At 53.2% G+C, this 13,696-nt stretch overlaps 4 protein-coding genes across 4 annotated transcripts; 1 reads left to right on the top strand and 3 right to left on the bottom strand.

The window, feature by feature from the left end:
• The first annotated feature begins 575 nt into the window (after positions 1-575).
• Positions 576-2,688, top strand: P168DRAFT_300713 (putative G-patch domain protein). Its single transcript, XM_024838457.1, has 6 exons — positions 576-620; positions 743-818; positions 868-1,070; positions 1,118-1,178; positions 1,232-1,578; positions 1,625-2,688. Exons 1-6 carry the CDS (start codon positions 582-584, stop codon positions 2,624-2,626), a joined length of 1,728 nt encoding a protein of 575 aa, XP_024696510.1. The 5' UTR covers positions 576-581; the 3' UTR covers positions 2,627-2,688.
• Positions 2,689-2,871: 183 nt separating this feature from the next.
• On the bottom strand, positions 2,872-3,574 carry P168DRAFT_300712 (uncharacterized protein; the record flags this gene model as incomplete). The annotated part of the gene is made up of 1 exon (XM_024838456.1): positions 2,872-3,574. Exon 1 carries the CDS (start codon positions 3,463-3,465, stop codon positions 2,872-2,874), a length of 594 nt encoding a protein of 197 aa, XP_024696509.1. The 5' UTR covers positions 3,466-3,574.
• Positions 3,575-3,781: 207 nt separating this feature from the next.
• Positions 3,782-9,192, bottom strand: P168DRAFT_314049 (DUF3433 domain-containing protein; the record flags this gene model as incomplete). Its single annotated transcript, XM_024839730.1, has 5 exons — positions 3,782-4,561; positions 4,616-4,756; positions 4,804-5,395; positions 6,599-9,029; positions 9,147-9,192. 5 exons carry the CDS (start codon positions 9,190-9,192, stop codon positions 3,782-3,784), a joined length of 3,990 nt encoding a protein of 1,329 aa, XP_024696508.1.
• Positions 9,193-9,955: 763 nt separating this feature from the next.
• On the bottom strand, positions 9,956-12,647 carry P168DRAFT_294121 (glycoside hydrolase family 55 protein; the record flags this gene model as incomplete). The annotated part of the gene is made up of 6 exons (XM_024837938.1): positions 9,956-10,708; positions 10,764-11,237; positions 11,289-11,654; positions 11,700-12,121; positions 12,184-12,467; positions 12,517-12,647. 6 exons carry the CDS (start codon positions 12,645-12,647, stop codon positions 9,956-9,958), a joined length of 2,430 nt encoding a protein of 809 aa, XP_024696507.1.
• Positions 12,648-13,696: the final 1,049 nt, after the last annotated feature.

Genomic DNA, 13,696 nt, shown 5'->3' with positions numbered 1-13,696 from the left:
CCATTATCAACGATCAACCAACTTATCAACACTTCTTTATACCTTACTCTCTTCTCCTCATATTTGATCCAACTCATTCTCATGTTGTTCTACTCTTATCATGTCTGAGCTTCATCCGGAAGATAGGCGTTACCCTTCGGGTGCCTCCCACCGACCATACCCCCGTCGTGACGATCGCGACGGCCGGATGTACGACGACCGATCGCCCTCCCGGTCACGCTCGCCTGGCGGTATTACGTCCCCCGCATAGCTTAGCGTGTGGATACATCAACAGCCGTATCAGTCCTGCTCTAGGTGAAGACATTACTGACTCTCTGCTGCGAAAAGATTATGCGCTGTCTCCTCCGAGGGGTCCTGCAGCCGACAGAAAACGCGACTATTCCCCTCGGTACCACAGTAGGGATCGCGATGACCATCGACGGCGAGTCTCCCGGTCGCCTCATCGACGAGAAAGGCCTCAGTATCGAGACCGTGATCGCGAAGGATACCACTCGCCTTACAGCAGCCGGAGCCGGAGCTACAGCCGGAGTCGCAGCCCGCACCGAGGTCGCTCGCAGTACGGACAGGAAAGCAGGGAGGTGATGATGGATGGATTGCCAGTGGATATGGCGGAAGAAGACGTTCGACAATTCCTTCCCCTAGATATTTCCCTCCGTCGGATGCGCTGCACATTGCAACATTCTTGATGGCAAGAGGCTGAGATGTACATGTCACCGGTGTTGCCGGTTGACCTGTTGAACAGATTTCCAATGAACTCAAAGACGGCTATCACATTGAGGGTCTCGAGGACGTTAGGGTCATTAGGGACCGCCAGACCAGTATGACTAGGGCACTCGTGAAGCGGAAGGGATACTGATAAGTGTGCAGAACTTTCTCGCCAACTAGGCTTTCTTCGATTCCGAAACCTTGACTGCTCGCGTGACTTCGTTGAGCGCAACTTCCCAACTGTCCTCTTCTATGGGCCCAATGCTGGTCCGAACGATCGGGGCACCAAGGTGCGCATTGCCTATAGCCGCGAGCGGGAAGACCGTGCGCGTGCTCGGGCCGAGGGAGACTGGACATGCAGGAATGTGAGTATTGCCTGCCACTCGAAAGCAGGATAAAGCTGACGGATTAGTGCTCCATTGTCAACTATTCCACGCGCAGCAAGTGCTTCCGTTGCCAGGCACCTCGCCCCGGTATGTACAACTATGCCGCATCTCGTATCTAAAGCGTTCGCTAATATCAGTAGAACCCGGACCGTCAGGGCCTCCAGGTATCGCTGCCCCGAAGGTGGAAAACCATGGTGATAACGATGCGGCACCGGAGAATCAGCCTTCGCAGTTCTTACTCTTCCGGGGCCTAGAGTCCTCGGTTACAGAAGAGCTGCTTGCCAAGGGAGTCGCGAAACTTTATCGACCGACGAACAGTTCCGAGAATTCGTCTGGGAACCAAAAGAAAGGGGCCAAAGTCTCATCTACCACTGGAGATGCTAACCTAGGCGCCCGCGATGGATCAATTCGGCGAGTCTTGCTTGTGAGGGACCGTCGAACCAACGAGAGCTGGCGTTACGGATTTGCCGAGTTTGCCACTGTCCAGGTATCTTCACTTTCCAACCAGTTATCTAATTCGCTAACTGTTATAGGATGCGCAAGCAGCCATCACCCGACTGAACTCGTTTGACAAATTTACCATTTCATCGAGGCCGGTCCTTGTCAGCTACATCCATGCCGGCGTTTTCGTCCCCGTCATCAACCCTTCGGCCAGCACGGATCGATTCACATTCAGTCCGCTGAACAATTCACAGCTGAAGCTGATGTATTGGGACGATGAAGCCTACGTTAGGGAACTGACCGTGTCATCGGCGGAAATGGACAATCCGCCCGCATCACAAGAACACCAAGCGAAAGGCAGCAAAGAATCCGAGAAAGAGAAGGCCAAGAAAAGAAAGGCAGACGCAACCGCAACCGCTGCGTCCAAGAAGATGGCAGTCCCGTCACACCTGCAGTTCTGGAGCAATCGTCACGCAGAGCTGCACGGCATCAAAAAGCGGGATCCTAACGATAAATCGGACGAGGGGTCACAAGACTCGACGGCACCTCCCGCCCAGTCCTATGCGGATCTCACTCGCAACTGCTGTTATCTCTGCATGCGACAATTCAAGTCCTCCGCAGAGGTCAACCGCCACGAGCGCCTCAGCCAGTACCACCGCAGCAATTTGCAAAAGGAGGACCTGGTCAGCCGAGGCATGAACAAGCTCATCAAGCACGGAATTGTTCCAGCACCGCCCGAGTACCGCGATCGTGCGCGTGAGCGACGCCAGGCTTTCGGACGGCCCAAAGGCACCGCCAAGAGCAAGCCCGCACCGCCGAAGGAGCCGTCACCGGAGGTGGAGGTGGAATCCAAGGGCGCGTCGCTGCTCAGCAAGATGGGCTGGTCAGCTGGGTCTGGGCTTGGTGCACAGGGAACCGGCATGACGGCTCCGATCGCCACAGAGGTGTATGCACAGGGTGTGGGACTCGGGGCTCAAGGGAGCAAATTGGGTGATGCTGCCGAAGAGGCGGGCCGGAACACTCGCAGTCGATACGACGAGTTCTTGCAGAAGACGAGACAGACTGCTCGGGAGCGATATGATAAGATGGAGTAATTTGTATAACAGAATATAAACACCATTTCGCCATAGCCAGCAGGCTGATAATGTATACGGGGTATATACACACAAACACTTAGATACAGAAAAGAGAGGAGAAGCGCAAAGTAAGAGGAGAGTCAGTATCCGTAACATCACCGCACCAACACACCTTTTCAACCTCCAACCTCCATCCACAATAACATCACCATCCACACCAAAATATACACAATCCTTCCAACCCCCCCCAAAACATCAACCATCTACGCAGCCTTCCCCTCCCCCACCCCCTCCCCATCCCTCTCCTTCTTCAACGCATCCCCATACTTCTGCCCAAGCACACTCCCCACCCACTCCTCAATATCCCTCTCAATCTCCTCATCCCCACCCCCGGACTTCGGCACAATCGGATTCCCATGCGCATCCTCAATGCCCATCCCGCGACGCATATACCCCCTCATATCCTGCACACCGTCGACCCCAAACGCGAACATCGCCGCCCCCGTCGCAGCCATACCGACCGAGACGACATTTATCGTCGCCAGATGCAGCGCCTCGAAGGCTTCCGCGCCGCCGTTGGCGTCTGGCCGGTGGTACGGCGAGGACGTGTAGAAGGGGGGTCGGGCGCTGAGCGTGCGTTTGTTGATTGCGCGCCGGGTGGCGCTTAGGCTGAAGGCTAGGAAGCCCAATCCGCCGAGGAGGAGCTTGTATTTTGTGTCGGGGGTGATGGGGGTCCATTCTTTGACGGGGTCGGTTGGTGGTTCTTGTTGTTGTTGTTGGTCGGGGTGTTGTGATTGTGGTGGTTGTTGTTGTTGGCTGGGGCTGGGCTTGGCCCAGTTAAGGATGGTTTCGAGCATTGTTGCGTAGCTCTGAGTTTGGGTGGGTTTTGGGTTCGGAGGTAGTGTGGATGTGTGTTTTGTTTAAGGATAGGTAGGTAAGAGGAGTTGCTTCAAAGGTCGGAGCGCAATTAGCTTGGCTGATCGATAAGTAGCGATGATCTTCGGAGGAAGTGCGGAGATTGATGCAGACGGTCATGTGATTTGTGCCTGAGGCTGCCGTGGCCTAGTGTATACGGCATTGTTTGATTTAACTACATTTTGAAGAGTTTATTAATTATTTCAAGGAGAAATAATCTCTCTGTCTCTCTCTTGATAAGTGAACATCTATACGAAGTTACATCAACGTCCCGTTGAACGTGTATATCTTCAATATCCGTTCCATCTGCCCCCGCATCCACCCGACCAGTTCCTCGTCCAACCCCAGATTCGGCGAAGACAGACTCTCCAGATAAGAGAGAACAAACCATCCGCCCAGAAGCGGAGCCGTTTGCTGATGCGCCGCAGTGACCGGTCTGTTCTCCGCAACCGGGTACTCTACACTGTTGGACGGGACCATATTCATGGGCACGGAAACCATCTGACTGCCCAAGAAGAAGGGGACACTGGCGCAGATATCCGTAGCTAGTGCGAAGATAATGTTGGAGGAGGATTCAATTCTCTTCAACGTTTCGCTGTGTGGGGGAAGCACGCACAGACAGTGGAGTATGATATTGTGGATGACGATGCGCGAGTCGCGGTAGAAGTTCCACGTAGACGCTATCCACAGGTCAGAGTAGCAGTCGCAGCGGTTCGCAAAGACACCTGCGGCAAGGATGGACGGGGGAATTGTGGTGGATTGGACGGGCATCCAATGCGCTGGGAGGGCTTTTGTCCAGGAGACTATTCGGTCATCTAGAGTGGTGGCATTGTCGAGGAGAGTAGTGAGTTGGGTTGGGCTGGGGGCCTCAGTGCTGGCGCTTAATTTTTGCCAGGCGAGTCGCAGGTTAACGAGTTCCGTTGAGGCACAGGTGAGTTCAGATGAGGTTGACTGCGGGACTGCAGGTGAAACCGGCCATATTTCAGGGATTTGTACCAGCTGATCGGGGTGACCTGTGAGGCCCAGAGAGTATTTTACCTGCACATTTCAGTATGGCTTGATATGTCATTATTAATAGAAAGGAGAACAAACCACTTGCATCTGGACCGCATTAGCCAATGTCCTAGCAGATACCGAGTTACGCTGCTGAGCATCCAGATTATTGACGAGTGCGATCGCCCCTCTTAGATGTGCTTTCGAGGGTCGTCTCTTTTCCTTAAGAGCAGAGAATTGCTTCAATTCGTTAGAACATACTCAACCGATCACCACATAATACGCACATCATAAACAGAAAGCAACAACGCCGTCATAAGAATCTCATCCACATTCCCCCGGAGACCGCCCTGCAGGGCCATTCGGGTCTGGGAAATAGCCTTCATGGAGAACTGCTCCGCGGACTGAAGCAAAGCCCTCTGACCCGTCCACGCCGACACAGAGAAGAACGCTACGGCCAGCGCGCCAAGCTGGAGGTGGGAACCGCGCCGCGCGTTGGAATACGACTGCGGGAGAAGCTCCATGAAACCAACGCGGATTAAAGGATCACGACGGTGATATAGCACCGAGTTGAAAAATAGGGTTGCTACCGTATCTTCCACTGGCAGATGAAGACTGTTGGGAATCATCTGGATTGGCCATGGCGTGGAAGTGGACGTTCTATTTCGACTGACCGGCAAACGACTAGCGTTGGTTGGGGTCTTCTGTTGCTTGGACTTTAATTTTTGGGCTTTCACTATCGCGCTGGGTGTTGACACCGAAGAAGCTGGCGAGCCAGTGCCTGTTCTCTTCTTCCGCTGAAAAGCAATCCGATCGCGGAGCATAAAGTCCAGCGGGTGCGGATATCCAGGACAAGAGCGGCCGGTGCGCAGGCAAGCCCTACAGTGGGGACGTGCCTCATCACACTATAGATGTTAGCTTGCTGCATCCCGCAGAGGGAGCCATACATGGTATACCTTAATACGTCTCGTTCGGCAGTTCTGGCATCCAGTGCTGGGTTTCCCGCCGTGTACCATTGTCGCGATTCATGAGACGAGGGGATATCAACGATTGATCAGACCATCGCTGTGGCGGGTCAAATGCAGTACGGACACATCGTAGAGTGGTGTCTCGATATTTCTCGGCAGCTCAACAGCTCCAGTCATGAAGGAGCATGGGTGGGCGGTGGTTCATGTTTAGCTGGGATCCTCAGGTAGATTACCGGCTCGGCTTCACATGGTGAGACACATCATCCTTATCTTATCTCACTTCGATAAGATAAGAAACAGGACACGTGATCTACAGAGCTTAACCCAACAATAACAGCGCATAGAGGCAATTAAAAATAAAATGAATGATATGTTTCGAATAGTCTCAATGAGAGCTTTCGAACGGTACTATCAAATCCCAAATCCAACATACTTTGTGAAACGGCCAAAAATGATCACTTTCGAATCGCCCAATTGGGAATGTGACCGGGCTGTTTTGTATGGGGATTTTGAAGAATTCCCATCTCGAGGTTTCACTAGCGCCGTTTCAATAACACGTGATCTTGATGGGCGAATGAGGCCGAGTTGAAAAAGCGGTGGAGCTGGCATTCTGCCACCACCCATTCTCAGGCACATTTGCTGCCTTAAGGTGCTGGGATTCGCTGTCCGACAGTGTCGACCGATGGTGGTGGTGATCGCCTGGTACTGACCATTTCAATTGCATCCTCGCTACTTGGGAGGCCCAGCCTACGTGCGATTCGACCACTTCTGCGGTTGGTTTGGAGCTACGGAATTGCTGAAACAATGGGACAAAAGAAGGGTATAATTGCAACAATTCTAGTAGCGTAGCTATGCTAATTAATCCCTCAGCCAGAACTCCAGGCTATGTCGTCGACATTCGCTCTAAGTAACAAAAAAATCACAAAAACCCGAATCGCATATCTCATTATCTTGTTGCATCATATTCAGCCGTGATGGGTCTTCATCCCGTAAATCATTCGTAATCATGTCATAAAAGCGTAGCTCCACGCAGTAGGTAATGTATTAGATATCGACATCGTCGACAGGGTATGCACATATTGTACAGCAGCTAGCGGCGAATCGACCCCCTCACTTCATAGACCTTGTCGTAATCAACATGTCGGCTCGGCCCGGACGATGGAACCGGTCGATTCCCAGGTGTTCCTTGCCGTCGCGGCCAATATACACGCCGAAGCCGTACACCGAGTGCTCGCGATCGCCTGGCGGCGCGATAACCAGACGGGTGACGAGGTCCGCCTTGCTGCGGGGCTCGCGCAGGAGTTTATCCGCCAGGAGAGGGCTCTGGTAAAGGAAGCTGATTTGGTCCGCGAGGGTGGAGATATTGTGGGGCAGGTAGCGACTGCGACCGGGCCAGATGCACAGGAAGGAGGCCATGTATACGGCGCAGAACACGATGAGGGCGTAGAACGCGGGCATGTGTGCCCCGATGCGGATCTCGTCGTGGGAGGGGTACCATAGGGCGATGAAGACACCTCCTGCGAGGATCGGTAGGGCTGCTGAGACGAGGCTCATGAGGGAGATCCAGGCCACTTTGTAGTGGCCGTTGAGGAATGCCAGTGCTGATACCTGGAAAGGGAGGCGTGATGGGTATGACAGCAGGATACTCTGGTCTGCGCGGGCCCCGTCAGGCGAGGATAAAGCCGCGAAGGGCTGCACGGCACGGAAATACACGTCGATGGGCTGCCACGCCAGGAAGAAGAAGTTGCCGATCAGCGCTGGGATAAAGCTGTACACGAAGTTCGACGAGGAGAACGCGCCAGTAGACGGTAGAGTGCGCAGTCGAGGTGGAAAACCACCCTTGATGGCATCGTGTATGAAGCTCACGAGCACGAAGGCAATGAACAACGCACAAACGATGACCGTCCACGCTACCACCGAGATATCTTTCAGAAACCACGGAACCCACCGGTGGCGGAAAAGTGGCGAGTATGGATGCTTGAGCAGGCTATCGTGCCCATTCGCACCATGTTGCTCGATGTCGTAAGATACCGTGGATAAACCACGCGGCTGTTCCTTGCGATTCTTCACGTCACGGTGGAGAGACGGATTTCGAATCGGGGCGTCAACTTCACCGATCCCGTAGAACACCTCTGCGCGGCCAGTCACCTTCCAGTAACCGAGACGCAATACTCGGGGGTCGATGAGATTCGCAACATTGGGCTCCGTCTCGGAATATTGAAAGTCATGCAGGATGTTCGACCGTTGAATGAGTGGAATTAGGTCCGCGAGACTCACAGGGTCCCACATCAACCCGGTCCAGGCTTTAGTGAACCGCAGCAGCAGAAGGATCAGTCCGATGGTAAGCAGCCCATACAGAGCCACGAGAGTCCACCCGACTGCCAACACAGCCGTCCATCGAAATGATCCCTGACCATCAGCCTCGAACCATTTCGCTTGGAACAAGCAGCTCAACAGTGGCAGTGTGACCAGGTTCGAAAGCCAGATAGTGAACAATGCAAACCCGACGAGCGGCTCTCCGTGCCGAAATTGCGAGAAATCGGGGAGAAGGAAGTTGCGGGACAGGATGGGAAGCTCCTCCAATGTATGTTCGCGCTCACGCTCAACGGCCATTATGATAAAAGGCATGGCGCGATACACCGCCGCTTGGATCACAAACGTCCAGACAGTGATAACAACTGCCAGAATCTGCGGAAGATACTGCGTGACAAAATATCGTGCGTCTCCCAGATGTTCGTACGCCCAGAGCCCCTGGTGACGGCTGGACCACACATTGCAGAAGGAAATGCCCGTGATCATAAGCAGACAGCAGAGGATAATTCCCGCCAGGGTCCACGGCCGGAGCACAACCGGCATGTAATCCAAGGGCGGATACAGAAGATCATCATCGGGGGGATCGACGGCATTGAACGCCTCGGGATCAACCGAGTTCTGCACCGATCTCTCCACAGGCTGCGATGACGTCGGCTGTCTAGGCTGCAGCGGCGCCGGGGGAGGAGCCGGGGCTCGGATAAAGCTTCCCAGCTCGTCGTCCCACACCACACGGTCCTCGAGGACCTCGTCGCTCCCTGCTGCGCTTGGCCTTCGCGATCCACTGACCTCTTCATCGAGCGTCAGTTGGTTAATAGCGAAGCGCAGATACGGGGAATCATCGACGCCCGGGGTCGCTGCCCGTCCCGAGTAATTGTCGACGCCCACAGGACGAGTAGTGCTTTGTGACATGGTATTAAAGCGGACCTCCCTCTCCTCGGCTGACCGTATAGAGCCAGCCGGCGAGGGGGCCTGGCTGCGTTCCTCCCGCGGCATGTCCGCGAGTGGGCTCGATGGGTGCTGGACCATCGCCGGGGGGGCTAGATGCGTGCGAGAAATGCTAGGGGACGGATTGCGGGAAGCAGGGTGCGAGCTCGGAGTGGCATACCGCACCGTCGCTTGGCTGGCACTGCTTCGCGATCGGGAGCTCGAGGTATGCTCGGAGAAAGAATAGTAGTCGTCTGAGGCGGCCGCGGACTGTTGCGATTCGGTTCGCAGCAGCTGCGGTCGGCTTGCTGTGAGGGGAGAGGGAGGTCAGCGGGACCGAGAGACTTTGCTTCAACAACTGACACACGCGTGTAACACCAGCGGTCCAGTTCAGTTCACTTCCAGGCTGGATCCATCTAACTTACAGCTCACAGTCCTCAGACTCAAATTTGTTGCGCTCGGGGCGAGCATGGCGGTCGAGATCAACCGAGGAATGAAGGCTCACTTGCAGGCTGACGTTTGAAGTACATTCCCAAGATGCAGGCACCGACCTGTTGCAGAAGGCAATCTTTGGCAGGGGGGGCGACCAGAAATCGAACTGGGGACTAAAGATCTCAGGAATGCGAGGGGGTCTATGGGTCTATCCAGATGGAGGAGGTTATGGTGTGGCGGTTGAAAGTCCCAACCTCCCTTTTCCCAGCCACCACGAGCATCACATCGCGTCGCTATCTTTGGCTGATCGGCGACCAACATGGCGGGGTGTGATTGGAGGGCGAGGGTCTCAGTCACGAATGAAAAGATCTGGATCAAAAGATGCAACTTGCATGACCAAGTGAAACAGGTGAAGTATTGGGTGGTGGTGCGGTGTGTGTTGTCGGGACTAACTAGTTCGTAGTTAGTAGGAGATACGAGGGTCAAGTTGGCGATCGACGTTGCGGCCCGATCCTCATCTCTCCATTTCTTCCCTTTTCAGTATTTATCTCGCACTATAAGTTCCCTACGAGGATAACAGTGTCAGTGTATCTTTTGTAGTCGGTGATGATTCTCTATTATATTGCAACATGATCAATCATGGCCAACAGATTAGTATTGGTATATAAATAATTGATACATATCCATGTATATATATTCCTTCACCCCAACCCCCCCAACAGTGTATACTCTACATGATGCTCAACAGTGTCACAAAACCCAGACAGATATATCTGGGTATGACGCACCAAGTGTTAAAAAGTTAAGCATCATGCAAATACGCGGCAATAACACCGCCCCAACCCCCTGCATTATGATTCTCCGTCGCGACGGCATGATTCCCTTCTAGCACCATATTCTCCGTGCTCTTGGTGTTGGTGCCATAGAGATAAACCCCCGATGACTCCAGCACCTGTACCGCATTCTTCTGACACTTACCCTTACAATCTCCGCTGTTGCTGAAAAACACCCAGTTGCAACCGCCGTATAAGAAAATGTCGCGGGCATGGTCGATGATCTCGAACAGCGCCATGCGACACTTCGCGTCGTCGGGGGCGCACTGCCCGAACTTCGGGTCGGTGGAATGTACCGAGTCGTCCCACGGGGCTGGGGCGAGGGCGTTGCCAGGCCCCTGCCAGTAGGGAGATTCACTTTGCTGCATGGCGGAGAAGACGTTGCGCGCGCCCGCGAAGTTGTATTGGTAGAGAGCGTTGTGCTCGAAGCCCGTGCCAACTAGCCACGTCGCTGAGTTGCCTTCCACGAGGAGACCCCGTCCGGTGGCGATGGTTTGCTTGTTGTCCCCGTCGAGGTCGTGGTCGGCAGTCCAACCCCACACGTTTTCGATGTAGGCGGAGGAGGTGCGCGTTAGGTGCAGCAGGCCCCAGGCGGCTTTGCAGTCCGCGGGAGATTTGTGGCATTTTGTTTGCACATGGCTGCCTACTGCGCCCCCGATGCGGAAATGCGTGTTCCATAGTCCGACGTCGCCGGGCTTGTGGCCGGCGATGTTGACTTCAACCTGCGATGGGTTAGGGGGAGAACGCAGAGTGAAGGTAGAAGATGTCACTACTGACCAGCTTGCATCCAGGAAGGACGTCCGCCACCGTAAATACCATGTCACTGACATGAATCAAGCCCATATCGCCTGGGTTCCCGAGACGGACCATGGTACGCACGTCTCTGGAGTTGGCGAATTTGTCGCCAGCTGCGCTGATGGTCGACGCAAAGGCATCACCGACAATGCGCGTTCCAGCTGGGACAACAATGGTATCCGTGACGATGTACGTGCCGGCGGGAAAATATATGATTTTGCAATTGCGGTTCTGAGCGAGGATACTGTTGATATTCCAGGTATCATCCGTAGCGCCGTCGCCGTGCACCGGCTTGCCGGGGACAGACTTGATATTGAGGACCTCGCTTGCGGTATAGTCCGTATATGTCGGCGGTTGCATTGTAAAATACTTATCTCCAGAAAGTAAGGGTTGAGAGCGCGCTGTTTTCACACGCTTCCCTGATACTCGCTGGTTGTGGCTCTCTCTCTGGGCATACTGCGAGTGGGTTAGATGAGTGTTGAAAGATATATTGGCAGAGCAACTCACCAGCGTTCCGTGTACCCAGGTATCCTTCACGTCGCCATGGAGAACGGCGTTTCCATTAAGACTGACAGTGTTACCTTGATTTTGGACATTCTCCAGAATTATCGCATTCCCTGCGTTACCAGAGTCATTCGACGTGATGAGAGAGCCGAGACCCGAACCATGGCTGTCGATCACAGTCAACGAGCCAGATGTTCCTTTGGCATCAATGCCAACCTTCCCATTCTGGAAGCTACATCCCAGAAATACAATATCCGTTCCCCCAGCTACCACGCCAGTAGCTGTTCCTTCGAACTTAACGTTCCGGAATACCCATTGCTGACCATCCAGTTTCATTCCAATCGAGCCGCCTTTGAACCATAAGTCATTCTGTGTATGATTAGCGCTGTCTCTAAATCCAGGGGAATGACTTACCAAGATCAAGTTACTATTATAATCATACTTCGTCGTCAACCCAATATGTGTCGCAGACTCAGTAGGCATGTTGAAACCAACGTTCGACAGCTGCGTCGCCTGGCTAACAGTCCAATCCAGGAGCGTTACAGGCTGTTTGGGATCCATGCCCGTAGAATCCAACACCACATTCTTGATCCCGATGTAGAAGTTAATCGTGCCCCCGAAATTCGGATCTTTCCCGTATACGAGATGATCGGCCGAGAACCCTTTGGCGGCTTTGATAACTGGCGGATCGGTAGGATCGCCGACTATGACTGTCCCCACGTACAGCTGTAAGGGCTCGTTCAACAGATACAGTCCCTTAGGAAGGTATACAATTGCCGGCTGGCCCGTGGTGCCCATCTTGTGGGAGCTTCGACCTGGTCCCTCGACCGGCCCATCTATACAGCGAATTTGCCCTAAGCAACCCGTCAACTTCTCATTTTGCGGTGGTGGCGCTCACCTTGAATTGCCTTCTGGATAGCCGAGGAGGCGCTCTCTTTCCCCGTGTTATCGGCGTCATAGTCCTTAACAACATTGCGAAACACGGTGTAGTTATCTTTGTGTTCCGCAGAAAGAAATGAAGACTGGCCGTTGTGTTCAATATGCTCGTACCAGTACCCTGAGGACTTGTTCGACGATTTACACGAAGACGGTGCCGTATCAAGCGTTTGGTGAGTCACCGGGGCGTCGTGATGTGGTGACCATGGCTGGGCGGCATAATCCTGGATTGTGAACGGAATCCCACTGCCCTTGTCAGTTTTCTTTTGCAATATAGAGATGGTAGGACCCTTACCTGGTCATAGGAATATAGCTAGCGGGTAGAAAGTAGTCTACCCCTGCGACTCTCTCATCAATCTCAATACCCTGAGCTCCGCTGCACAGCAGGAGTGTGGCTGTTAGAAGCCACGAACGACAAGGTACCATACTGGGCTCGCGGTTCTTCAACCACCGATAGGAAATTGAACGAATGTAAAGGTCTAATATAAACAGGATAGTTCAGGAAAGTCATAACAAGATATACACGGTACGTTCTGGGGGTATCATAACGAGACAAAGATCCGAATCTGCGAGTAAGTAAAAAACCAGGCCTGAAGAAGTCACGCGCCGAAACACACAAGCTCCAAGAAAGGGATGGAAGGTCCAGTCCTTCAGAGACTCCATTGTCTCTTATTTATACTTACCTCAGGGGTGAGAAGTGTGCATACCAGCTCTAAGTTAGTAGAGCATACTTAACCCAACTGAGGAATACTATCGCGAGAACCGCCGGGCTAGAATTCCGGAGGAATGTAGGTACTTATCCCGCAGAACGTGATGTTCATATTGACTGTTATAAAGGAGCTATAGTTCCAGGTACCATTCTGAAATATTTAACAGGTATGCCGAATGATAGGCGTGGTCCCTGTGAAGAAGATCTGTGTGGTTTTTTCTAGGAAGGATTGAGCATTGTCCCAGGCTAGCACCGTAGTGTTTTTGCGATGGAGAATGCAATCGAGATCTTTCTTATACACCTGAAACAATTGTCTAGCATGCGCTGAGCGCTGATAGTAATGAGAACGGGAAAATCAGAGAACGCGTGGTCCTGCGCATCGTGAACACTGGAAGGAGTAAGCAAGGGCGGGTTTCCGTACATGCCACGTTCAGGTAAACATGCACTCTTTTCGTCAGTCGTTGCCTTTCCAGAAGTATTCAACGGGATTTGACGGAGCTATTCTCCATGGAATTTTGCAAAGTATTTTGGAAGAGTCGTCGTTTCAGATGGATGTCACTGATGTTGGTAGAGACCTGCATCGGATTCTGCTGGAGACCTATAAAGACCAGCAGCAGCGCCCAACAGACCGTCAGAGGCGACATCGCGTGGCACCCGACGCAATGATTTGGGTTTGTACCTGGCAATACCCAAAGCCCCTGGATGAAAGCCCAAGATAGCAATTTTAGAATGTTGAATTGCGGACTGCAGACTCGCCAGACGCCAT

This window comes from Aspergillus campestris (assembly GCF_002847485.1).
Source record: "Aspergillus campestris IBT 28561 chromosome Unknown P168scaffold_1, whole genome shotgun sequence".
Taxonomy (NCBI): domain Eukaryota; kingdom Fungi; phylum Ascomycota; class Eurotiomycetes; order Eurotiales; family Aspergillaceae; genus Aspergillus; species Aspergillus campestris.
The sequence above is the reverse complement of the archived record's forward strand: the minus strand, read 5'-3'. Positions and strand labels throughout refer to the sequence as shown.